This window comes from Colletotrichum fioriniae (assembly GCF_027942845.1).
Source record: "Colletotrichum fioriniae strain IMI 355084 chromosome Unknown scaffold_11, whole genome shotgun sequence".
In the NCBI taxonomy this organism is placed as follows: Eukaryota; Fungi; Ascomycota; class Sordariomycetes; order Glomerellales; family Glomerellaceae; genus Colletotrichum; species Colletotrichum fioriniae.
Genome location: NW_027076847.1, coordinates 91,125 through 115,929, shown reverse-complemented (window position 1 = coordinate 115,929; position 24,805 = coordinate 91,125). Strand labels below are relative to the sequence as shown.

At 53.9% G+C, this 24,805-nt stretch overlaps 6 protein-coding genes across 6 annotated transcripts; 2 read left to right on the top strand and 4 right to left on the bottom strand.

Moving 5' to 3' along the window:
- Window positions 1–238: 238 nt before the first annotated feature.
- On the bottom strand, window positions 239–2,739 carry N0V96_008686 (uncharacterized protein; the record flags this gene model as incomplete). The annotated part of the gene is made up of 8 exons (XM_065758425.1): window positions 239–952; window positions 1,052–1,332; window positions 1,400–1,473; window positions 1,530–1,743; window positions 1,793–1,827; window positions 1,883–2,390; window positions 2,456–2,502; window positions 2,588–2,739. The coding sequence occupies 8 exons, from the start codon at window positions 2,737–2,739 to the stop codon at window positions 239–241; spliced, it is 2,025 nt and encodes a 674-aa protein (XP_065612818.1).
- An 840-nt stretch (window positions 2,740–3,579) lies between these two features.
- On the bottom strand, window positions 3,580–6,029 carry GRC3 (Polynucleotide 5'-hydroxyl-kinase grc3; the record flags this gene model as incomplete). The annotated part of the gene is made up of 4 exons (XM_065758424.1): window positions 3,580–5,082; window positions 5,135–5,422; window positions 5,472–5,593; window positions 5,981–6,029. The coding sequence occupies 4 exons, from the start codon at window positions 6,027–6,029 to the stop codon at window positions 3,580–3,582; spliced, it is 1,962 nt and encodes a 653-aa protein (XP_065612817.1).
- Window positions 6,030–6,805: 776 nt separating this feature from the next.
- Window positions 6,806–8,937, top strand: N0V96_008684 (uncharacterized protein; the record flags this gene model as incomplete). The annotated part of the gene is made up of 2 exons (XM_053196990.2): window positions 6,806–7,892; window positions 7,946–8,937. 2 exons carry the CDS (start codon window positions 6,806–6,808, stop codon window positions 8,935–8,937), a joined length of 2,079 nt encoding a protein of 692 aa, XP_053045678.2.
- A 736-nt stretch (window positions 8,938–9,673) lies between these two features.
- On the bottom strand, window positions 9,674–10,560 carry N0V96_008683 (uncharacterized protein; the record flags this gene model as incomplete). The annotated part of the gene is made up of 2 exons (XM_053196989.2): window positions 9,674–10,112; window positions 10,169–10,560. 2 exons carry the CDS (start codon window positions 10,558–10,560, stop codon window positions 9,674–9,676), a joined length of 831 nt encoding a protein of 276 aa, XP_053045677.2.
- A 1,798-nt stretch (window positions 10,561–12,358) lies between these two features.
- On the top strand, window positions 12,359–13,168 carry N0V96_008682 (uncharacterized protein; the record flags this gene model as incomplete). The annotated part of the gene is made up of 3 exons (XM_065758423.1): window positions 12,359–12,554; window positions 12,603–12,940; window positions 13,136–13,168. The coding sequence occupies 3 exons, from the start codon at window positions 12,359–12,361 to the stop codon at window positions 13,166–13,168; spliced, it is 567 nt and encodes a 188-aa protein (XP_065612816.1).
- A 2,333-nt stretch (window positions 13,169–15,501) lies between these two features.
- Window positions 15,502–16,932, bottom strand: AUR1 (Phosphatidylinositol:ceramide phosphoinositol transferase (IPC synthase); the record flags this gene model as incomplete). The annotated part of the gene is made up of 2 exons (XM_053196987.2): window positions 15,502–16,447; window positions 16,505–16,932. The coding sequence occupies 2 exons, from the start codon at window positions 16,930–16,932 to the stop codon at window positions 15,502–15,504; spliced, it is 1,374 nt and encodes a 457-aa protein (XP_053045675.1).
- Between the last annotated feature and the right edge of the window lie 7,873 nt (window positions 16,933–24,805).

The window sequence follows — 24,805 nt, the reverse complement described above, 5'->3', positions numbered from 1 at the left end:
CGAGAGGTACCTTCGTTCAATCCTTCGGCATCCATCGTGGACTTCGAAATCCAACATGTATCAGATATCGATGGAAACGCTCGAATTAAGTATTCCGCGGGCCTCCAAATGATCATTACAAGCGTCCTCATGGTTACCAGGCACGTCGTTAAGAAGTCTCATTGAGCTAGATACCCTTCTCACAGTCTCTAGGTCACGCCGACCAATCTTTATGTGCCTACAAACGATGCCAACCATCTCATGATCTCTGAAATATACCATCAAACCACCTCTGAATCTGCTCCGCCCCATCATGACCAACTGGAGTAACAAGCCCAACATACCCATCCGGTCGTAACCCAACAACAGCGCCCTTACCCGAATCAATCCCATACTTCTCATACGCCCTCTCAGGCTCCTCATAAAACGTCTTGCCATCACTAAACACCTTGTCATAATCCCACCCAAGCTTACTATCAAACGGATGATACGCCTCATGCACGTCCCTTAGTAAATCAACCTCGTCCCGCGGCGCAGAGTGCACGAGCACAACATCAACAATACTCGGATCCGCGTCCGTCTTGAACTTGATCTGCCCGCTATGCGGATCCGACGCGGGACAGAGCCCGATGGTCGGCAGCTTGGGCAGGTAGCTCGACAGCCACGCGCCGAGAGCGTTGACGTTGTCGCGCTGGGTGGGTTGGGAGATGTCGCCGCCAAAGACTACGAGGCGGAAGCGTCCGTTGGAGGGGAGCTTGTGGTGCAGTTCCCAGAGGCGGGCGTCGGATTGGCGGATGACCTTGTAGGAGGGGAAGCGCTGGCCGAGTTTGCAGTTTGTGGCGAGGGATTGGGTGCTTTTTGCGGTGCTCTTTGTAAGGGTGTTGGGTAAGTCGTCTTCGGTTTCTGGGTCTGGGTCTGCTTCTTTGGCGACGAGGACGGTTGGTTGGTAGTTTACGCCGACGCCGGTTGTGAACTGCGATATCCTACGTCAGCTTCATGTCGCACTCACTCAACCCCCATCTCAATACTAGGGGAACCGGAGGAAATGCTGGGAGCGGGTGTATATACATACCATCCGACTAGTATGGAACGCCTTTTGGAACACATCGTCTGACACGCCCGTCTCGCTCTGGATATCCTTTGGCGGCGCGCCCGTGAAGAGCTTGGAGAACTTGCCGTCAAATGAGATGAGGTCCTTTGCAATCTTCTTGCGCTCAAGCTCGTACGTCGAGAGGACGTCGCGAGGGAGGATGTTCTTGCACGCGAGGCCGATCTTCCAGCCGAGGTTGTAGCTGTCCTGCATCGAGATGTTCATGCCCTGGCCGGCTTTCGGGGAGTGCGTGTGCACGGCGTCTACATCGAATGGTTTAGCTCCTAAAAGAGATAGATGGTGGGCTGAAATATGGGAGTTTTTTCTTACCCCCAGCGAGGAATACGCGATTGAGTTTGCTAAAGTGGTCGCCTGTTCGCTGACCGATTTGGTAGGCCGTCCACCTAACAGCACGTCAGCGCCTATCCACCGCTGCAAAGAGAACTTTTGTCAAACTCACCAGTCGCAGTAGTGGTACTCCAACTTGTATGGGCTGAAGATTCTCTGGGCAGACTTGAAGATAATCTCCGGTGTGATCTGCGACCTGTCGACGCGGCCACCGCCCGCCGAGACCTCCTTGAGTTGGATGTAGAGACGAACCATCCTGTTCTCGCGAGGGATGATCATCAGCGCGCCGGCCGTGTTCTGGATCATGGTCCGGAACCTGATGTCGGCTGTTTCACGTCAGCATACCACATCGCTGTGGCAGATGTGAGAACTTACGGAAGTCGGTAATGGGAACGATATCCATCACACCCCTAGAATTTACCGTCAGCGCAACACCTCACCACGCGCTATCGCACGATCACTCACCAAATGGCATCAGTACTCTCCCCCTTCATCTCAAACTCCTTCCCCAGCGCCTTCCTAGTCCACGAATGCGCTCCATCGCAACCAACAACATACTTGGCCCTCACAACCTCATCCCTCGCCTCTCTTCCCTTAGACCTGTCCAAAATCCCCGCGACATCGTCCTCAGCCAAATTACTCCGAAAGATGCCATCGTTAAGATTACTCAGCATCTGCGTCGGCGTCGCCTCCTCCTCCGTCAAGTGCCGCAGCGTGACCGTGACAGGGTGCGCCTCCGAGTCCTCGGCCGCAGCCTCGTCGATCTCGAGCGAGGTCGGGATGACCATGCGCTCGACCTGTAGGGGTGTCTCGTTGGACGGGTATGAGGCGCGGATGCCGTCGATGAAGAATTGCTCGATGCGCCCTTGGTGGAGAACCGATTCGGTGAAGCGGGAGAGTCCTGGGATCGTGTTTACTGATTTGGCGCTGCGCTGGATTATGCCGTTCTCGTCGGGGTTCCAGAAGCTGACCTCTGTGGGTGGTGTTAGTGAGATCTATCTACCTACTCAGGGCATGAGAGGTGAGGTTGGGCTTTACCGAGCATGCGGTTTGCTTCTTTCCATACGCGCTCTGCGATGCTGAAGCTGTCTAGGATCTCGAGAGATCTCACTTGAAAACTGTGATTTATGTGAGAACTTGTCGTGTCGTACAGGTGGCCGATCCCCTCACCCATCTGCTTGCCCAGAGTAGACCTTGGCGGTCCTCTTATCAACAATACGGGTCTTGACACCGAGTCGGGACAACCAGAGAGCCAGCATCAGCCCAGCAGGGCCTGCCCCAATGACGAGGACATCGACCTTGCTTTCTGGGAGCTCAGTCATCTTGTGCATTACCAGGAGTTTAGAGATTCAGAACAGCAGTGATGGGAAGCAGGTGAAGTAGATTATTCGAGATGAAGGATAGATAAGTTGGATCAGTAATAGTCTAAAAGTACTAATTCATATATGAAATACGGCAGGCTTTAATTTCCCCACGATCGCGGGCGGATTTATCACTCGCGGGGGGCAAGTCCACGGATTAAAGCTTCTTCGGAGCATCATCTGGATTGCGTGTAGCACCATTGGACGTCCACCTATCCGCAGAAAACTGCCGCTGGGGGCTAAAGTTTTGGAGGAAATAAGCGATGAGAAAGCATGACAAAGAGGGGGAGGGGCCGAAGGAGGGGCACAATTGGGGGACCTCAACCCAAGGTAACTCACGGACGTCATCGGGGATGTGGGGTAAATCCCCAATGCAGGGACTCACTCATTTTAGGTACCGTGTCACTGTATAAAGTAGGTACTCGGGTACTTTGTAATGCGGCCGCCCTGAATGGACTGCCACACTGCATCGGGCTGCACTTCATCTCAAGACACACATGGCATGCGCGGGACGGTGTGTGCGTGCCACACATGTACGGACGGGAGTACCTAGAAATGTGGATGCAAGCCGCCGCATTCTAACTTTCCATGTGGAGGGGTGCATTCCCGTAATTCCGCTGTGTCAGCGGTACCTATCCAATACGCCACTGATAAGTACGGATATTGAGACGCCTCTGCCTTACACAATGAGGTATCTTTCAGCCCACCGGCTACAGTTATCTTAAGTTTCTGCTCCACAAAGGTAGATACTCACCGGACCTTCTTCTAGAGTACCGGTAAATGATATCCGTGTTATCTATTTCATTCAGCGCCCGGCCCGGCCCGCCCGAGATCGCGCCGGACTCTCCACACCCTCGACCCCACGGGACGCTTCTCGTGGCCCTGGAGGACCTCGATCCACGGCGTGTCGCTGACATCGCCAGCAAGCTCGAGGTTTTCGGGCTCCTCGTCTGACTTGTCGCTCTCCGTATCCTCGTCCATGACTTCCACCGTGTCATACTTGGAGTTATCTACATCACTGCCGTTGAAGGACTGGAAGTACAGGTCTTCCGTGTACGCCCAGCCGGGGGAATCGAGCTTGCCATGGACTAGCATCAAGTGGTGGCCCGCTGCTTTGGCTGCTTCGATACGTTCCAGGGGTATCGGTGTGAGGATCTCTAATGCGCCGGTCTTTGTGTCGATGCCTCGTAGTAGCACCTGGCCCAAAGTTTGCGCGTATCGTGGATCCAGAGTTTGGGCATCGGTATTTGGGATATAAGGGATTCCCTCAGGCGTCCTGGCGACAATCGCCTCTAAGTCCAGCGCGATACCATCGATGTCCATCACGTCAACGTTTGATGTCACAGCGGTAGAGTCGCTGCTCTCTCTAGCTAGACGAGTGAATGCTCTGACATCCTCGGTCTCGACCAGACATAAGATAGACCCGTTGATAGTCTCTGCAAGAAGGTCTGCCGGCGGTTGGTACTCATAGCTGACGATCCCAGTGATTCCGCGGTTCTTCCCCTTGTAGCCGACCATCAACGGAGGCGATGATGAAAGCGGAGTAGGGTTCCACAGCAGCTGATTCGACGGGTTTCTCTTGGTGTGGAAATACGCCAACGCCTGCATCGAACGTAGATGTGCCGCAGTTCTAGAAGTGAATTCTGACTGCTGCGAGGGAAGCAGCGTAAAAACCGTCTTACACGCCGCTTGCAAGCCTTCGACGGTCTCCCTAGGGCCGTCTTCGGACATGTAGATCACCTCGGCTGGCTTGATCGTCGATACGAGCTCACTTAGTAGGTCCAGCCCTGTTCCCAAGACCCAACCCGGGGTGTTGATGATCAACGGCAGCCCTTTACATGTGTCTTGGTAGCGTCGAAACAGATCGAGTGCGCACTCCAGATAGAGCTCTGGATCGGACGCAGGTGAAACCGAAGCTATTGAGTGACATCTTATAACGGTCACATTCTGCTCGTTCGCCGCAATGTGGGCAAAAGATGGACTCAAGTTGGGTTCTCTGACCTGAACCAAGGCGACTGTACCTGCCGGAGTATACTCTGGCTGCCCAGGATCTAGCTCCATCACAACGACTGAGGGTGGTGTTTTCCGGGTTCGAGTTTGCTGACCAGCGCCCGTGAGCAGCCGATTTCCCAGGATACGGCCAAAGGTGGATTTGCCGGACGACTTGGGGCCGCAAAGCATCACGCTGAGGGCTGGCTGATCTGGTTTCGCCTTCGTTAACCCCGCCAATTTCTTGTTCCAAGCGGGATGCGATCGCAGATCCTGGATCAGAGCTCGCTTCGGCGCATCTTCAGAGGTACAAATCTAGACATGATTAGTATGCGAGGGATTCGAGCCGTCCAATATATAAACTAACAATCTTGTAGGTATCGGTCTTTGCGCCTCGTTTGCTCGCTTTACCCTCGGGTTCATGCCACAAACTTCGGAAGAGAGGTGAAAGTCGTTCAAGCTTGCGCAAACTTGCACCCTGTGGGTGAGGATGCAGTTCAAGTCTTGTCTCCTCCGAGCAGCGCAGCACCGGGATCGCATGGCAGTGAGGGGCATGAACCCATTTGATGCCATCTGGAGGTCGAATGCTTGCCCCTGCTACGGTGATCTCGCCACCAAGAACCTTGATACCATAACTTCCGAGCACCAGAAACCGCTTGACTTGTTAATGAAAGAATTAATAGCGTATGCAAGGATGTGTTTACCTCGCTGTCATGGAGTCTCAGCTCTAGAATGCCTCCTGCAACTCTGCGAGAGTTGCTTTTACTCGGCCTGAACGTCGAGAACTGCTGAGGTCCAACCTTTGCCGGGTCGATCTCGTCAGGATCTGCGCTAGGACTACTGAGAAGTCATCAGAGGATGTTTGAAGGGCGAGGCGGGGAGATCATACTTGGATTCTGTCGCTCCTGCTATTGGCGTAGATGCACTCTGCCCGGGATTCGGTTTTGCCATGTGCTGGATTCTTTCTTCCTCGGTAGAGGCAACCCGTTTTGAAAATCTTCCTTTCGCGGGAGACCGTACTTTGGGTGTGGGCGTAGGAGTTGATGCTTGGGGATCAGGGGTTGGCTGAGACTCGGCTTGAGGTGCTGGAGACAAGGACGGGCTTGCTTGAAGCAACTGTTGCCTCAAAGCAAATGCGCTCATTGCTATTCGGCTGTTAGCCGTTGCTTAGGTGAAGGTGCCATTGAAAGCAGCACCAGGGGTGACAACTAACGCCTTGAGCCCTCAGATGTCTCGACCTTGCGTCGCTTTGGCGTTGCCATTGTGATCTCTTAGTTGCAAGGGCAAAGTCTTCTAGGGCAATGATTTTCCAAATGAATTCTTTCAAAGGTTGCTTCCGTGACACTCGGAAACGGCAGGAAAGGTGTTGAATGTGCCTGCCGAGAAGCAACAATACGATAACCTCAGGAAAGAACACTCCTTCCCGGCTTTGCTCAAATCGCAAGGTACGCCACCACACCTCTCACAGTCTGTACAAGGCAGGTAGCCGCCCCAGGTCGAGACTGCCTTTCGCAATTTACCTCCTGCTTCCACCTTGCCAACACCAGGTCAGCTTTTCTTTTTTCTTCTTCTCTCGTCTCATCGCAACCTCAACTGGCCAAACTCACACGCAGACTTTTGCTCAATTTCTACCAAAGTCAAACTTGCAATACCCCACTCAATCGAGCACCGTGGGCGTCAATCCGAAATGGCAGGCAAATTCGTCGGACCCCGCGATCGCGATATGAGATTTGGAGGTGAAGCTCTCACACCGAAAAACCGCGCTGGAAAATCCTTCATGCGCATCCGAACACCCACGCCCACGCCGACGCACTTTAAGTCCCCCGGAAGCGCGGCAGACACGCGGGTTGGCTCTCACCGCGTCGCGGTTCCCGCTACCACCGCGACCCCACCTCTGGTCCGTGCGATCCCTGCAAAGATTTCTGAATCTTTGCGAGACCCTCGAAAAATTCCTGTCCCAGCCATTCCTGTCGCTTCGACGCCCTCACTTCCTTCTACGCCAGCATTTCGCCTTGCCTCCAGAAGCACCCCAGGCACGATGTCGTCACGCAAGCTTGATGGAGTCCACTCGCTGAGCGCAATCCTTGAGAAGCAAGGCCAAGAAGTCGCAAAGCCCAAGAGCAAATTCGCCCGAGGCACACAAGCCAAGAAGGCCGAAAAGTTCGACCCTCGTGCTCAGGAGTCCGATTCCGACGATAGCTCTAGCAACAGTGATAGTAGCGATGATGATGGTGGTCCCGTTAATCCCGATTTCTTCGCCAAGATCAACGGTCAGATGGCGTCGAGCAAATCCGCCAGTACTCCTCTGAAGAAGGCCAAGCGCGACAAGGCCGGTGAGGTTGCCGATAGCGACGTCGAACACAAGACTTCCAACGCGAAGCCCTCTGCCACCAAGAAAGCACCAGTTAGGCCCGAGAGCTCTTCCGAAGAGTCCTCAGCGGAAGAGGCGGCGGGCGACACAGACTCGTCCTCAAGTGACAGTGAGAGCGAAAGCGAGCCGACTGCGAAGAAGCCAATGCAGAATGCCACAAAGAAGACGCCAGTTACCAATGGCGCTTCAACAACCTCTTCCAGCGGTTCGGAGAGTGATTCCGAGAGCGAGGCCGAACAGACGACCAAGCCCAAAGCCAAGCCCGCGGTCAATGGCGCGAAGGCGACCAAGCCGGCCTCGACCAGTTCGAGCGAGGCGAGCTCCAGCAGTGGCGAGGAGAGCGCAGAGGACGAGGCAGATGAAGAGGGGGACTCCAGTTCTGATGAGGAGGAAGAGACCAACAAGGAGACTGCTGCTGCTGTTGCCCCCAGACGTAACAGCAAGGACCTCAACGTTCCTGGATTCGTTGGCAAGGATTTTGTTCTGAGACAAGCGCAAGGCGATGAGGATGGCAAGGATATGACCGACTTCTTCACCAAGGCCAAGCTCGACGGCAAGCAGCTGTGGTACTTCACCGCGCCCGCTTCCATCCCCATCAATATCGTTGAGAAGCTTCAGATTCCCTTGGACAAGGCGCACAAGGGAGACGCCATTTTCAAGCACAACTCGGAGGACTACACTGTCGGCTTCGACGTGGGTGCCACTGCTGTAGAGCTTCTCATTCCCAACAAGAAGGGCAATCGCTACGAGACAGGTAAGGAGGACAAAACAAGCGCATTAGACCAAATTGCTAACGCCACAGCTTAGCTTCCAGGAAGGTCGACAAGGTTCTGCACGTCAAGCGCGTGACCCAGTTGGTTGGTAGCGAGCCCAGCGCTCCCAGACCCGTTCAGCCAAACCTTCCCCGTCCCCAGCCGCAGGGTCTGAGAGCTCGCTTCCACCCTATTGGTGTCCCTGATGACACTCCGATGGGAAAGATCGGCTTTGACGAATCCTCCGACGAAGACGTCGAGATGACCTCGACGCCTGCTCTGCCGACCCGCACCAAAAAGTCCAAGCACACATCCACTCCTGCAGCTCCGGCAGATGATGCCATGGATATCGACGAGCCTACCCCCAAGAGCTCAAAGAAGGATAAGAAGAAGTCCAAGGTCGCCAAGGATCCTGTCGAGGACTCTCAGTCTACCATTATCGAGGTACCCAACTCGCAGCCTCTGCCCGCGACCAGGGAGAAGCAGAGCAAGAAGCGACGCAATAGCATCGAGTCCATCTCGAGTGTGGGATCCAACGCTAAGCCGACCCTCGCCACTCCCAGCCAGTCCAAGAAGGCATCTAAGCGCAAGCTGCCCACAGACGAAGAATCCACCCCGGCCCAGTCATCCAAGGAGAAGACTAAGAAGGTCAAGCGTGACGCTTCATCCCAGGACACTCCCGCCCAGGACTCTGTCAAGAAAGTGACGGCCATTCCGCCGCCGACCGTCCCCAAACCCGGTTTCTCCTTCTCAAGCCTCCCCGCCGCATCCAGCCCGGCCCCCGAGACCTCGACGCCGAAGCCGAAGTCGAAGAGCTCCAAGAAGTCCAAGGCTGATGAACCTGCTTCGACCCGCAAGGAGACACCTATTCTTCCACCCAGTGTTCGTCGCGAATCCGCGGTCCCAATCCCGCAGATCCCCTCCAAGTCATCTCCCGCAGCCGAGGAGACGCCCAAGAAGGAGAAGCGCAAGAAGAGAAAGTCGGAGAAGACAGACGAGCCCAAATCAAGCAAGAAGGAAACGCCCGTCCCGGTGCCTGGCGCTTAGAAGTCTGCCAGTTTCGGGAAGAAGCCGTTCCGTCAGCCCTTTCGACATGGCTTCAAGTAGCATAGCTGCTGTAGTCAACGATGCTCGCGCAGCATATCAAAGTTGCCCATAAAACCTGTCAGAGTATATACACCGGTTGCAGAGCCGTGCGATTTGGCTTTGTCGACCACAGTGGCGAGCGAGTCTACTTGTGAAAGCTCGCAGATACCTACTTGGTCACTTTTGTTTTCTTTCTTGCATGCATTGTACCGGATGGAAAAGTACACACTGAGTTTTGATGATGTAGTCTACGGTCTCACCCGCTCATACCCACCTTCGCCACGAACTTTGTCTGACTCTCGCTCTACTTGCAACGACGAGGCTTCTACATCTTGAGAGAGCCGCTCTTGCAAGCCATACTGTAGGGACTGGATGAGGCACAAGTGTTGGAGGGGGTTAAGGCTATCATTGGCTTTGCTTTTATTTCGTTTCAGGCGTTGGATGGATCGATACCTAATGTATGCCCCTCGTATGCGAGGGTTTCATGCGGGTCACAGACGCGGAGGAAGATAGAAAGTCTGGCTCTTGGCCTGCTAGCTAGCTAGTCGCAATGATGACGAATGATCAACACTTCTTCATTGTGCGGTGGCGTGACTTGCCCGAGTCCATCATGTATGGCATACTAAACTTCTTTACGCTCTAAGCACGAAAAACATTGAATGCCTTTCTCTCGCTCCGAAACTATGGCGGACTCGAGTTAACATAGTGTCTTGTTGGTATTCTTGTCCCAATCACAGTACGATATCCACACCTGAACAGCTGCCAACAATGTCGCCAGCGTCCCCGAGACGGCAGCCACCACGAGCGCGGCGATGGCGCACTTGTACGTATGTCGGTGAGACTTTCTCCGCTCTGCGTATCTCTCCCACCGAGTAGTCGGAGTCGGATCATCGACTTCTTCCAGCAGACGGGCCAACTGGGGGGCCCAGTATGGGAAATCCTCGTAGAGATCGTGTAATGTTCGTGGTGTGCCCTTCTTGGAGAGGCCAGAGGAGGCTTTCAAGAGACTTGGGTCCAAGTTTTCGCGCTTGACCCAGCCTTTCCACAGTTTCTGAGACTTGGTGCTTCCAATCAGCGGGAAAAGCAGATTGTAAGTTCTCAGCGTCTCGTCGATGAGCTTTGCGGGTAGACAGCCTCTGGATGCCACGTTAGCTAAGAAGTCACCGTTGATTATGGTCTCATGAGAACTTACAGTGCCAATGCGTCGTGGGTAGTATGGCTCAGATCCGGGCGGGTCGCTTTCACTATCTCCAGGCTGTGTTCGAGGAATGCCTTATGAGAGAAAACCAAAAGCACCTTGGTCCTGGGACGGCATACTAGGTTCAGGTGATCCGATAGCTTCTCGGTATGCTGGATTTTCACACCAGCATCCCTAGCCAGAACGTGGCATCTGAGATTCTTGAGGTCAACGGGATCTTTAGACACATTGCTTGAAGTAGACCGTGGATAAATCCGGCTCAAGTAGTCCACCAACGTCTCGCTGCCGCCCCACCGATAGACATTGCGGCTTCCTATGGCTACAGTTCCTTCGGTTTCGCACTCCGTCATGAGCATCATACGTACTGCGCATTCAACTGATGCCATGTTGCTTGCTTGTGAGGACGATTGCTGTAGCAGTTGATCTTTACAGACTGATGGATTCAATCTAAGTAAGCGTATGGCGTTTACGATCTCATCCATATAGTCCACCGAGCTTGGCTGGTCGGCGGAGTTGTCAAGTGATGATTGCTGCCGTGCGCAGTGATTGAAGAACTTGTTCAATTGACCATTTTGAATGGAGACGGCCGCACTCGAATCGCATGGTTCCCAGATCGCATCGACGATCTTTCTATTATTCGATCGGATGTCGTTATCGGCCATTTTTGACACAAAGTGAAGACTCGCAATGATTCAACCCAGTTAACTAACTTTCAAGCATTTTAATGCGACGTATTGTTGAGAAGAAACATCGTTCGATATGGATCCTTTTCAATGAACTTTCTTGGAATCCCCAGATCAGGCTGAGGATTCCTGTCTGCCTCGCACCTCGTACTCGACTGTGCCACATGACTGCACTGCCTATTTTAGAGACCAATAGATCCCCGTCGTCGAGTCTGACAACGGCCGCAGTACATTGACTTAATCGCCCTCTCGAGTCGCCATTTAATCTCTAATGCCCCCAATCCTGCCCTGATTCCAGCCTCCGTCTCTTACATCTCCATTCTACTGTGTCTCTACTGGGGACCAGCCCACATGCTGCAGCGTATATCACATTTCCAAGAATCTCCGACCAGCAAAGCATCTTATCCCTTGCGCAATGGAGGCTTGCATCTCTGAATCCAGAATCGAAGCGGCCGTGGATAAGGTTTATGAGAAGTCAGACGCTGTTGAACGATTCCTCGGTTTACTTCTGGATGGAATGTTACTCGTAATCATCATCTTAGTCTTGGGGATAGGGTTGGTGATGATGCTTGTAAAGAGAATATTGGTGAAAGTTTCTGCTCGTCGGCCTGTCGCCGTGAATGAGAAACCGGTTGGCTCAAAGACGTTCAACAACAGCGACGCAGGCAAAAGCCCAGGAGAGAGCATGACCAATCCTGTCCGGCGCATGAAAGAGGTATCTCTGAAGAAAACGCCCTCGCTTGGAACGAGCACGATCAAAAGCTCCCCGGCTCCGGTGAGATTCAATGCGACAAAACCCAGCCTAGGAGGAACCTCTCATGCGGGGTCTCTTTCTGGTAACCCACCTCCAGTGGTGATGCAGACGATGCCGTCAACCACCACGACCCCAACCTCGACCTCAACCTCGACCTCAACCTCGACCCCGACGCCAAGGGTACCGCAGAGGCCGCTCACAGTCATATTGACGCCAAAATTCCCAGAGAATACCAGCACTGAAGCAGAGATTAATCCCAATGCTGTAATCGAACCAGAAGACAGGATCGTCTTGAATGAGTTCGTGCGTATTCTGCACGAATGCAAAGAAGAGCTTTTTGACAAACATCACTTTGAGGTACCGCGCATTGTGCCAGTCCTCGTCTCTGTATCTTCGACGCAGACCAGCAATCAAGTGAAAACCCTACTCAGCAAGCGAGAGTTGGCAGGAAAGACTCCGACCCGCATCCGTATTGATGGTCTCGACGATTGGGGACAGATGCGCCGCTTCCACAAGATCATGTCCAAAAATAAGCACATTTTCACCCCGCTTCATCTTTGCTATCATAAGAAGGAAGTTCTTTCCGCCGCACTTGGAATTGCCTGCGCGATCCGTGATCCAGCCCAGTACCGGACCCTCTGCGGCAGTCTTGTGATCGTACAGACACCCAGTCTAGGACAGAGGACATCTACAATAGGCGGTCTTCTTTCGATCAGAGGTAGCTTCTACGCTCTTACGACAAGCCATATGCCGCATGACGACGACGAGCTCTCCGAGGATTCTGCCGATGACAAGGGAAAGCCGGAAGCGAGGTCGGTCGTCATCTTCAATGTTGACACTGATAGTGAGGACTCGGATTCGTTGGCTCCCTCCGGATCGACTCCCTCTGGATCGGACGATGGTGCGAGTGAGGAGGGCGAAATTATGAGACAGCTCCAAGAGAGTGTGTCATTGGATGATAATACTAGCAATGCCATACCAAGAACCACAGAAGAGGTTGAAATGATGGCCTCGGGGGATGTGGATGCATCTATCCCGACCGAAACTGAGCTGTATTCAGAGGAGATAGGCGCAGCGGGCTTGTGTGAGATCACGCCAGAGGACCTGGCTGAGAAGGAAGGATACCTCACAAGTCAGTTCGAAGAAGACGAACTACAGAGCGGTGACGACTGGCTACTCATCCCTGTTCAAACCGACCTTCTACTCCCAAACAGAATACCAAATGGCATGGAGAAGCCAACCCAGTGGCAAACTCCTTTCATCGAAGGCGTCTGCTCTGATTTGGACGAAGACTTTGGGCATAGGGATAAGTCACCGTCAGCACAGTCGGTATGGATAATTTCGGGTAGGAGCGGCCTGTTACGCGGCCGTCTTTGTCCAGACTCAACTTTCATGATCTCCAGGGGAGGTAAGAAAGTTCAGGAAGTTTGGATTGTTGAACTAGATGATCCCAGTCAAGGTATGGCACCCCATTGTCCTTCAGGCATGCAGAGGACCGCAAAATTGCTAACATCACACCAAAAGACTTTCAAGCGGGAGACTCAGGATCCTGGGTAGTTGATACCAGACTAAGACGCGTCCTGGGCATCTTGGTGGCCCGGTCATACGGAGTCGGATATGTCGTCTCTTTCGCCAAGGTTCGACAGAACATCGCGTCCACGCTGAGAATAAAAGAGAAGTCAGTGAAATTGGCTTCCAGAATGGATCCCCTGATACTCGGCCGAGGCGGTGGAGAGGTCCTCCGATCCTGGTCTCCAATAAGAACACGCTCAAGACAGGAGCCAATTCCGCTATTCTGGAGACTTTGGGGTTTGATACTCCCGGACAGCGTGATAGAGGTCGTGAGATATCCAGAATATCTCGGTACCCATGCAACGGTGATCGTCGTGTTCGGCGCCATAATATACATGATTCTCATGTGGCAATTCCAATCCGCGTGGTACCACAGGACAACGGTAGAGCATGCGCTTTTACCATCAGCGTTCGCTCTGATTCTCTGGGTTCTCGCAGAGTTAGACATGCTTGGTCGGCCCAGAGACTTCAACCCAGACCGAAGGTTATCCGCTCGAAGGCTTTATTACTCTTTGCTCCGAGTTGTGTTTTGGTCGGGCATGCTGGGTGCCCTCGGAATCTATTCTGCGCGACGCCAAGGGATCAGTCCTTTCACCTTGCTATTCAACATCACAAGATGGATAGATAAGATTCAGCAGAAAGGGGGAGAAACGAAACGGGCGGTACAGGAAGCCAAGAGCAAAGACCGCGATCCTGTGGCAGAAGGTTTGCGGAATTTGGGAATGGCTTGGAACAACTATGTTGGAAACTCAAACGGGACCGCGGGACGATTTTCGATGCGCAAATGGCTCATGAGTTGAATGTGCCGGTGGCAGGTAGGGGATATTACATACAGAATGAGAATTTGGTACAAGAAATCTCGACTTTACGGGAGAAAACCCTGAGAAGCACAGGTAACTCAAGCTAGATAGATGTTTATGCAAGAGGTTACGAAACTCCATAGGAAATATACGAAAATGACGGAAACGAAGAAACCCAAAACCCCATGCCAATAATCCTTGCTCGGCGAAGTGGACCCCCGGCCCTCCACCCCCCGGCCCCTCGGAACCTGGAAATCGGCGCAGCACAAATCCAACCTGGCAACTTTTGCACAACCAGAACCATGGAAAAGCCAAACCAAGCACACCAAGCAAAACCCGCAATTGAGAGCGGGGACAAATTCGTAGGCTCAATTTGCCGGACCCGATCGCTCGGGTCTTGGCTCTAGCGTCACTTTGCTCCATTCCCGTTTTGCCGTTCCCTCACTCCAAGCCCTTCCGTGCCTCCGCTGCATTCGTCCCCTCTTCTTCCTCCACCTTGTCCATCTAAGCCCGCCGTCTGCGCCGTCTGCGCCATCTCAACGCCACAGAACTTTCTCTACACAGCACCATGAAATCCTTGCCGGTTGTGCCGTGGTGGTGCCGTAGCTCACAAGTCCCGGCCGTGGGCCGCGCAACCTACTGGCCGGCCGAGCCGGGTGAGAGGGGGGTCAGCTGCAAGCTGGGGAAATGGAGAGTTGAGAGTGAGAGCCCATGGAATGGGGGCGTAGATGATCGGCGACCACTCGACGTCGGAATGCGGGCTATTACCCCAGCTTGCTGTCCATGGCCTGGAACTCAGTCCGAACTGAACTGAGGCGGACTGCAGAAGGCGAAACGTTACAGATTCAAGGGAATAATTGTATCGAGAGAATAGGTAATCTCTTCTTTCTTTCTTCACCTCATCAACTACTTCAGTAGCGACTGCTCTACCTCTACTGGTGGTATACTCTTCCCCTTCGTGCCTCCACATTACATAGGGCCCGCCTTCCTGCTGGTCGGGCGCCAGAGATCAATCTCCATCTCATCCTGCCTAATGCCGGACGATGTAGAGCTGGATCTCGACATTGAACACATTAATATGTACGGGGGGACTCTATATCGTCCCATGTCCCCCATCTCTTCCATTCATGCCCCTTCCCCTACTCCATGGGTCTCTCTTCTGCTGTTGTGGTCATCCATGAGGCCGTTACTCCTAAGCCTGTCGAGATCGTTGTGTCTCCGGCCGTTACTGTCGTTTGTAAAAATAAACCACTATTGCGCCGTTGCTGTGCTTCTGATGCAAATGGTACAGGTAATCCAAAGTGGTATCCGTTTTGAGTGAAGAAAAAAAGTGCTAATGAGAATCGAATAAAGAGGTATTGGTTAAGGGGGGTGTTTGGGTACGTGGTTTCGAAGAATCGTCCGAGTGTTCCCAATGCGCGCTACGAGGTTGATCCGGCGCCATCGCCTTTCGGGCTCGCGGCACTGTCGCTTTGTGCATCGTGTTTCTGAATAGGCCTGCGCGTGCGACGAGGTGGTTTATCGCACAGCCACCTCTGTGAGCTGGGGGATGTCGTATCTGTCGTTGTCGGGTCTGATCTCGATACTGAAAATGCTGCGACCGGATTCTTCGGAAAGGGCGGGGCTCAAACTTCCGCTACCCCGACTGGATGTGCTATAGCTGGAGCTGCTACCAACTGTCCACTCATCGCTATCGGAGCTGCCGCGGCGCTGAAGGTATCCCATGTTATACATCCGTCCGTACTCCTCATCGAAAACCTTAGTCTGCTCGCCAATCTCAACGTAGTCGTACTCCCAGCGAGTCTTCTTGTCAGCCTGCTGCTGAGGCAAGTATCGGGCCTTGGCGAAGTAGAAAATTCCGGCGGAGAGCAGAGAGCCACCAACCAGATCGACCGCGTAGTGGTGGTTGAGGTACATGGTCGCCCACCAAATCCATCCAACGTAGATGACGAAAAGAGGACGGAAGCGGGGGAAGCAGTAGCTCAGGATAAGAGCCTCCATGACGGCGTCCGCAGCGTGCAGCGACGGGAAAGCGCCGAAAGGAACCGGAGCGGTCGAGAAACTGGTGGTGTACATATCGATGCCGAGAATAGCGTCAATACGGGCCAGACCAGCGGGGGATCCGGACATGCCGTACGCAGCCGGAGCGAGACCATGCTCATTCTCGTACCACGGAGGAGTGCAAGGGAAGACAAGCTGGATGGTTACGCCGAGAACGTTTAACCATCCGAAGCACTTGGCGAAAATCGGAAGCGTCTTGGGAGCGGCAAAGAGGAAGAGGAAGCCAGCGCAGATGAAGGGAGCGCCAAAGTGGCCGAGTCCGTAAGGGATCCAGGCGAGGATGTCGAGAACCGGATGGGTGTGGGCGGACAGAATGTTGGAGAGGTTGGCACCGTAAAGGACGTTCTCGAGGGCGGGGAGGACGCGAACCCAGATGTGGGGGCGGTATTTCGCATCAATGAAGCTGATGTTCAATTAGCATCCAAGCCAGGCGACTAGCACCACAAGCAACAGGACTTACCGGCTACAAAAGAAATAGATGAGGTATGCCCATATACTCAATCCTGGGAAGAAGAACTGGCTCGTAACAGGTATCGTCAAAAGCAGGAGGCCTCCAGTGACGGCGAGGGTCTTGATTAGTGGCGCTGAGGGCGTAATGCAGAGCGAGAAAATGATGAGGGCGACGAGGATCGTGTACTGCAGGTCGAGGAGGCGCCACTTGTGATTTTGCAGTTTCCGTAATGTGTCGAGAGGGTTGAGCGACCTTTGCAGTGAAGTGACATCTTCGGCGCCAGCGTAGTTTCCGGATGCGCGCTTCTTCTGGTTTCTCTTTGCTCGACTGGGTCGATATCGGTGGGGGATGGGGTTGAGCTTGGCGAAGTTGATGTTACCGGTCCATAGAGATGGCAGCGTGGGCTTTCCTTTCAGGAAAGTGCTGAAGTCCTGCATGGCTACCAATGCCCTCGGAGGGGAAGGAAGTCGAGAGTCGCGACGCAATGCGAGGGGCGAAGCTGGAAGGTGTAATAAGTGATGGTAGAGAGGACCAAAGGGCGAGTTGGTCTTCTACCGGGGGTGCGTCGACTTTCTGTGTCTGACTAAAACCGAACCATCCAGCAGGCGTTGTGTGGTGTCTTGAATCTGTCTTGCTTGCTGACCCAGCTACGTCACGTCCCAGTGAACCGTCCTGTTGGAATCCCTAAAATTCCTAATTCCACTAATGCTTCGAGTGTCGGTGAGTTGGTTGGTCGTCTCCGGAGGAGGAGGAAATAGGTGAATAATCAATGAACAACAACCAAGGACGTTGAAGGGGGGAAGGTATTTTGGAGAGGGAGGAGAGGAGGTCAAAAGGGAATGAGACAAGGGACAAAGTTACGGAAAGTGTGGATGACTAGATTGATATGTATGATGAGGCAGCGGAACAGGCGGGCAAAGCGGCAGGGTAAGGCAAAGTAGGTTAAGGTAAGGCAGAGACGGGATAGAGTGAGAACGGAGACAAGAACAAGAGACAAGGTCCACGGTCCCAAGAGTTTTGCAGATGGAGGCCGAGCTCTGGGACAATGTCGCTCTGGACCTTTGGACTCTTGGAAATCCATCTTTGAACGAGAGCGTGTGGAGTGACAAGTACCAAGGACACCCAAGACACAGCGGAAAGGTACCAAGACTGCCCAAGCCGGCCTACGGAAGCGGCGGGGACCGGGGTGCTTGTCAGAAGCCGAGAGATTTTTGGGTGCAGCGACTGCGTGGAAGGCAACCAAGGCCTGGTGGGTGTGGATGGTCGCTGTGGTGTGTGGAGTGTGGGCGACCTTAGTTTGCTCTCCGTCCCTTCTCGCAGAGGACAGTGAGGACCGGAGCGAGGTACCAGGGGAGAGGGGGAGGGACCGTACGAGTACCTTGGGTACCCAGACTGCCTTGCGTCAAGGTACACGGTACGCGGACTTTGTCTCTTGGGTGGGCTGGTCGACGGGTTTGTAAGGTACCTATCGTGGGTACGGAGTACGGAGTGCCATTGACCACCTTTCTCTTCCTTGTGGGCGCGAGTCTCCCGTCCCTACACAGCTGACCGAGACCGGGGGGGTAACTGTCGGGCGGTATGTGGTCCGTTTTGGTGCGTGGGACGCTGGGACTGGGCAAAGTGAAAAGTCCGAATCGAAAAGAAAATGGAGCCATGATGCTCTGCTGCAGTACCTATTGCTTCACCCAGGTCAACCCTGGAGTCCCTTAGCATGCCTTTCTTGGCAAACACCATCCTGAGTACCGAGTACTCCCGTCATCCCGCCCGCCCTCCGTCTGTCTTTCGGCCACCGCCGTCTGCGTCTTCCACTGCGTCTCTTGCTGCAGGTATATTCGTGCTTGTAACGACTGCTCATGGATTTGCAGAATATCGTCCAGGTTTTGCTTCCTCCATTCGCTTTGCCCTATTAATACTCCATACGCGGGATTCAAATAACAGGCGAAGCATAGCAAGGCAGATATGCCAAGTCGATGATGCTCTGCCGTCTTTCCATCATCCTGCCCTCGGGAATGATCGTCATGGACTGGTTGGTCATGAGTGCTGCTGTCATGATTGCTGTCGAAAAGCTGGTAAGCTTCGGCGCCGTCTCTGCGAGGTCTCATGTCGATCTTTCCGGGGTGGATGAAAAGACGGTGCTTGTGCTTTGCTGTCTCTTTCTGCGTCCGTGATGACTGACCGACTGACTGACTGCCCGATGACTGACACAAGCCGGGCAGATGCTGTAGCAGTGGAAGTACACGTACTTGCGTATTTCACGTATTCACCCATGCCGGTACGGAGTAGTGGATTCCATTGTTGCTTGCCCATTGGGGGCCATCGCCAACCTGGGCGGTAGAGTGGGAAAACAAAGTCACACGCAGCGCCGTGAGCGCACAAGACACAAAATCAGAGAGAGAAAAATGAGAGAGGAAGCTCGGATGCTGCGGCTTGGGTATAGGTACTTGTCGCTATGGAGCGGGGCATTTGCGGTACAGGAAGAGAGAGTCACCAGTGGCTTCCAAGTTCGGCCCCTCGTCGTTGGTGAAAACGCTGGGAAAGGTGGAGTGAGAAGGCGCACGGGCATATCTTGTAAGAAACGAGTGCAGGGATTGGGCGATGCGCACCTTACCTCCCTGCAGTTGATCGGGTAGGAGGCTGCTCTGAATGGTACGTATCTTCAAGTACTCCTACCTTCCTAGGGAAGGTACCTTAGGTACTCCCCGTCGTGCTCCGTTCCTTCCCAAGTCCGCTGGCGCTGCTTGTGGCGCGAGCGGGAAGGAGCATCTCTGGCGCTTTATGGGCGGGCGGGCTTGCCTTACGTGATGATGCGCCATTACCGGCCGGTACCTGAGGAAGAAGAATTCTGGGTGACACCGGGACGATCCAATTTTTTGCTTCGATTTTTTCGTTAGTCTGCTTCATTTTTTTTTTCTCCGCCCTCGTCTTCGCATTCTCTTGTGGATTACAGATCACAATTCCGAGGTCAGCAACACAGCAAAAGTCGTTCCATCGCATCCATCCATCTACGGAACATCTCCGTGGTGGATCGGGAATCAGTGAGCTGATCTAGAAGCTGTGGTCTGTTCATGTTTTCTTCCATTCGCCTAGCGGCAATCTTATTCGCGAAGACTCTACCTACTGTGTTGATGAATTGTTTCCATCGTTTGCGAAGACCTCATTGCTGACTATCTCCGTACCTTGGACAACGACAAAGGAAATGGGTTCGTCTATTCAATCGCGGACGGCTTCATCTCGAGTCCAGGCCCGCAAAGTCCACCCCCGACCCCCGTCCAAGTCGGCGCGCGACAGACTTTGCAGTACCTAAATTACTCTCTCCCACTTGGCAGCGTCACCTGCACCCAAGCAAAAGTCGCAGAAAGACAAGACGTGTCGCGTGCTGATGGTGACCCGGACGACAGGGCTGATGATTCCCGGTACGGGGCACACTTATCACTACGAACCAACCGTCCCAACAATCTTGTTTGACGGTTTGACCCGTGCTTCCCACCGCTCACCCCGGGGACCGGGGCTTCTACCAGCAGCCCCGCGCAACGTGTCGCACATCCAGCAGGAAGAAGCAACGGAATGGCACTTTGACATATACGTCTTCGGTCTTCCTTGGTTTGGCCGCTGTCCACCCCTGAAAATAAAATCATTTCGGTGAAACAAACAGCCGCTGCTCACCCGATTTTGAGATTATCGTCATCATTGCATCGTCTGCAAGTACCGAGCCGAGGCCCCCATTGTCGCAAGCTCGTAGCGAGGTTTGTGATGGAGATTATCTCTACGGTGCAGGTGCAGGTCAACCATGAAAAAGCGAGGCTGGGACCTCCCAAATACGAAAGTCGGAGCTGACGCCGGTACATTACGGTTCGGGAATTGCATGTCGACGACGCAAATCTCGGTTTCGGAGGCCCATCGGCGTGCGGTAGCTGCAACCGCCGACATTCAGGGCCATTCTCGAATCGGCGCACCACCAAGGTACAATCGCGCGGCCGCACCCTTGAATTCAGACTTCAGTGGCCCGCGCGGGTCATTGGGCCGAGACGACGGCGCCATCGTGGAGTCATGGGGAGGGGGGCTTGCGACTCTGGGTGAAAGCAGCGGACGGTATAATCGGGCTGGCCGCTGGCCCGTCGATGCCGGCGTCGATGTGAATCAGATTGGGTGGCCTGACGAAAGGCGTTAGAGAACGTCACTGTCAAAATGGGGCTTGCAGTCAGTGGCTTGAAAATGGCTTCGAACTCAACCAACACCACCATCCGATCCCTTCCCTGAAGGTCCCTGTTTCTCGAAATCCCACTGCCGGACGCGCTTATCTAATCCATCGGCCGCCGGCGACGGCACCGAGGCTCAAAGACGGAACGCGAACGAAGGGTATCCTGCATTCCTTAGCTCTGTGGTTCCAACTTCCGCCCAAAGTCCACCGCCACGAAAGGGAAGGGGAGGGGAAACGAAAAAAGGGACCTCGACCCCTTAGACGCTAGGATCCCAGCATCATCGAGGCTTCATGATAATGGCATCACCCTTGATGTGCCTCATATAAGCGCCAAATGAATGTCATCTCAAGTTTTGCAGAGTCGGGAGACGGGGGTAATGGAAACCAGACAACAGGCCAGATCATGATGATGCAAGATGTCAACGGAATACTCACGCGAGGCGCCGCATCAAACAAGCGACCTTGCCTTTGCCTCTCTTTACCGCCAGTATCGCCTTGCACTACTGCGTAGTACATACGCAATCGCGCACGCAGGCAGGGATGATAGCGACGCAGTTACGCAGGGCCATGCCTAGAGCTCAGAGGGAGCCGACCAGGCCAAATGCGAAATGATTGGGGGTCGAGGTGACGACGACTCGCTCTGTCTTGTTCTTAGCGCCGCCCCCAGGGACTCAAGCCTCAAGCAAGCACAGCCAAAAGATGCCCGCGTGGCCTCGTCCGCCGCCAGGTTGAACGACCAGGGGAGGAAAAGGACCCAGCGAAACCGAGCGGAAAGCGAATGGAGCAAATCTGGGTAAGCTCGAGAATTTCCAGCCTCTAAAAAAGTCGGCCGAGTGAGAGGAAACTGGAGGTGAAAGACTGAAATGTGTGGTTGGGTGAGAGCATGGCTTTCCCGAGCACTGGGGCAGGAGTACTCGGATCGCTCGGTGTCGAAGGGACAAAGTACCTGTCCGAAGTACCGGTACCTCCGTTCTGCCTCGGGCGAGCCTTGGGAAGGTACCTACCTTGGTATCCACCTTTTCTTTGAGCTGTTGACTTTTTTTTTTTTCTTCTTTTCCTTTCAATTTTCTGAGTCTTCCTTCCTTAGCCCCCCACTTGGCGAACGACGTTCCTGGATGCTCAACCCCACTGTCGTCATGAATTCTTCCTTTGCTTTTTCCCTTCCTCTGGTAAATTGCTTACGGAAGAAATCTCAAATTTCCCACATCGCTTAATCCCGGAATCCACATGTTTCCCGCGCGACCGCTGTCCGCCCACCGACGAGGACGCCGCTGCCCGACGCCTCAGGAGCCTCAGGAGCCTCAGGAGGTCGGGGTCGGTCAAGTTTACTCCTCCGTTTCCCGCTTGCTGATCTCTCTCTACCGCCGTAGAGACCCAGGCCTGGCGATAATTTCTCTACGGACGTCGTTTACGCGAGGTGCAGATACGCAGTACGCGGGTAATACGGCGGCAACACTACCTACCACATCCACCAATCCAGCCTGAGAGTCAAGACATGAGACCTCTAACGGCCTGTGACACTCCAATTTCTGTCTCTGCCGTAGAGTGCAGAGCAATGTAGAGTTTATTACAGTCTGTACCGGCCGGCCGATACGCTCCGCACCCGGACACAGACGGTCACGGCCGTCACTGGGATGGGACGATGCTCTACGGATACACATGGCTCGATTGGGACTCAAAGGGGGCAGACGCATTGTACAATGCAACCAAGAGGGTTTTTTTACCTCTGCCTCCAGCGAAACGCTTCACGCTTGAGGTCCTGCGGCCATGACAGGAGCGTCTACTACTCTAGGCCACATTAAGCAGCACAGGCACACCGAAACCTGCCGATGGTAACCCCTTCATACCTCGTCAGAATCAGAATGCAACACGCGCGAAGCCCAAACCCGACATCTCGTGATCTTGCATCCTTCTCGCATCACTCCTCGCAAATCGCAAACACTCCCCCAAAATACCATTCCTTGGCCGCAAAATGAGCCCATGGGGTGGTCTCCCCCTTCGTAACTGGGTAGCAGCTGTGCATATCGCCCACTTTGCGTTCTGCCAATCGATGCGATTCCCCGCCCATACGCGGGACACGCCGAAAAAGCGATGCCATCACTCGCTACCCGTTCTATGCTGCAAGATGCAAAGCTTGGGTGGTGGCTAGCCTCGACTTATTGCGGAGAACGCAAGATAAGCATGTGGGATATCGTTGTGATGGTGACAATCTCGGTGGTGCGTGCAACCTGCAATTCATCCGACTTTGCTTAAGCTAATCAGCTTGCTTACACAGCAAGTCAGACGACCGACGGAGGAGTACATACGCTGGCGGCAGCTGTTGCTGCCGCGCTGTCGTTGATGATTGATCTGCGAGCAGCAGAGGCCAGACCGCGAACTTCGCGGACTTGGATGATCCCGAGCCCGACGACTGTCTGTCCGCCACATGGATGTCATCCACCAAAACCCACCAGACCAGGCGCCCTATCTTGGCATAGGTGACGGCTTACTTTGTATTGCAAGCCACAAAAGCCAGGGATCGTCTTTTGACACTTTCGCCGCGTGCGCCATAGTCGACTTTTAGTAGCCATTCACACGACGCCAGCACTGAGACCTCACCAAGTCGGCATCATGGATCACCCATACATCTAAACGGCGACTAACTCGAAAAACTTGTGACGACCATCACATATCCATCGGGCAAAACACTAATCAGAGGCCTGTCTTTGCACCGGCGTTCAGTACCAGTGCCTGTACTCGAAACCACCGCGATGTCCGTGTTCGCCGACTACGAACGAAGTCAATGACTGCAAGCTCTTGCGCTAGACGAGCGACTAGAGCCTAGGTGCTTTGGATCCTGCAGCCGCTTCAACGTCTACAGGCGGCTTCTCAAGACTTAACGTCGTCAGGTTGTTTGATTCAACATCAATCCCTTCACAGCATTTCGCAGCACCTGGGCCAACAAACCAGGTCTATAATTCCGCTACGTGTTGAAGTCCCATGGCCTGCAGGTCCTACCCGTCGCCGTATCACCTTGTCTCACCGCTGAAGCGCTACAGCGTATCGTCTGTGTCAGTCCAGCTGAGGAGGGGGGGAGCACTGGAGTGAGTGTAGGGCACCACCACCAGCATTCATCGTCATTAAGAGGCTCCAGCGTACTTGGCGGTCTTGGCAGTTTGATATTGTCTGTGCTACCTACAATACCGAACACGGCAGCCAGTCACGTTCCCGCGTACTCGCGTAACCCACAAACAACAAGTCGACAGTACCGACAAGGGGGCGAGCTCGGCGGAAGTGTTTGCAGCAGTTTCTGTCTCTCTCAACCACTCCAGTGTCGTGCTTCGCGTGCGCGTGCGTTACGTTAGGCCCCGCTGATGTGAGCCAAGGTACCAACGTCCACTCCTACAACAAGTTCGAGAAAACACAATTGGCAAGCAAGAGAAATCACTTGGATTTCTGGAGCCCTGGCGACAATCGAGATTGTGAGCCTGCAAAATCAAAATTTGATGGAACGACGGTGGCCCGGCCCTCGGCGGACTTTTCCCACTCCTCCCGCCCCATTTCCACCTCGGAATCTTTCAGCGGGACTCGTTGACGACGCTCCCCGAAATGAGCTCCCAAGGAATTCTTCCGTATTTTCCAATGGGGTCACTCGGACCCGCCAACAAGAATAATGGAGCTTAACCCAACTCCGGCGTCTGGGCAAGCCCTGTCTCACTCTTGGGTCAACAAAAGTGGGAGGATAAGTTGATGAACTGAGAGAGAGGGACAGGCACAATCGCCAGCGCGCACAACCTCCGAGCGATCCGGGTGCCAAGACCCGCCAGCACTCCGTGATACCGCAGCCGTTATACTGCTTTGATTGGCTCCGTTGATTTTAGAGATTCATGGAAGTCACTCATGACCTGGAGGAGTCGGTGAGATTCGAAAATAAGCTTACAGCTTCACGAGTCACCATCTCGGTCTAGCAGCGAATCCCCGCCTCTCTTTCTTCTTTGTATCACCACATGCGCCGCAGCCTGTATTCGCTGTTAGCACTTGTCTGCTGCTGTCTCACATCATCCATGCGTCTCGCACGTGCCTTCGGTGCTCAAGGAGCCAACAACGCGAGTTTGTGATATTGAATTTTGACC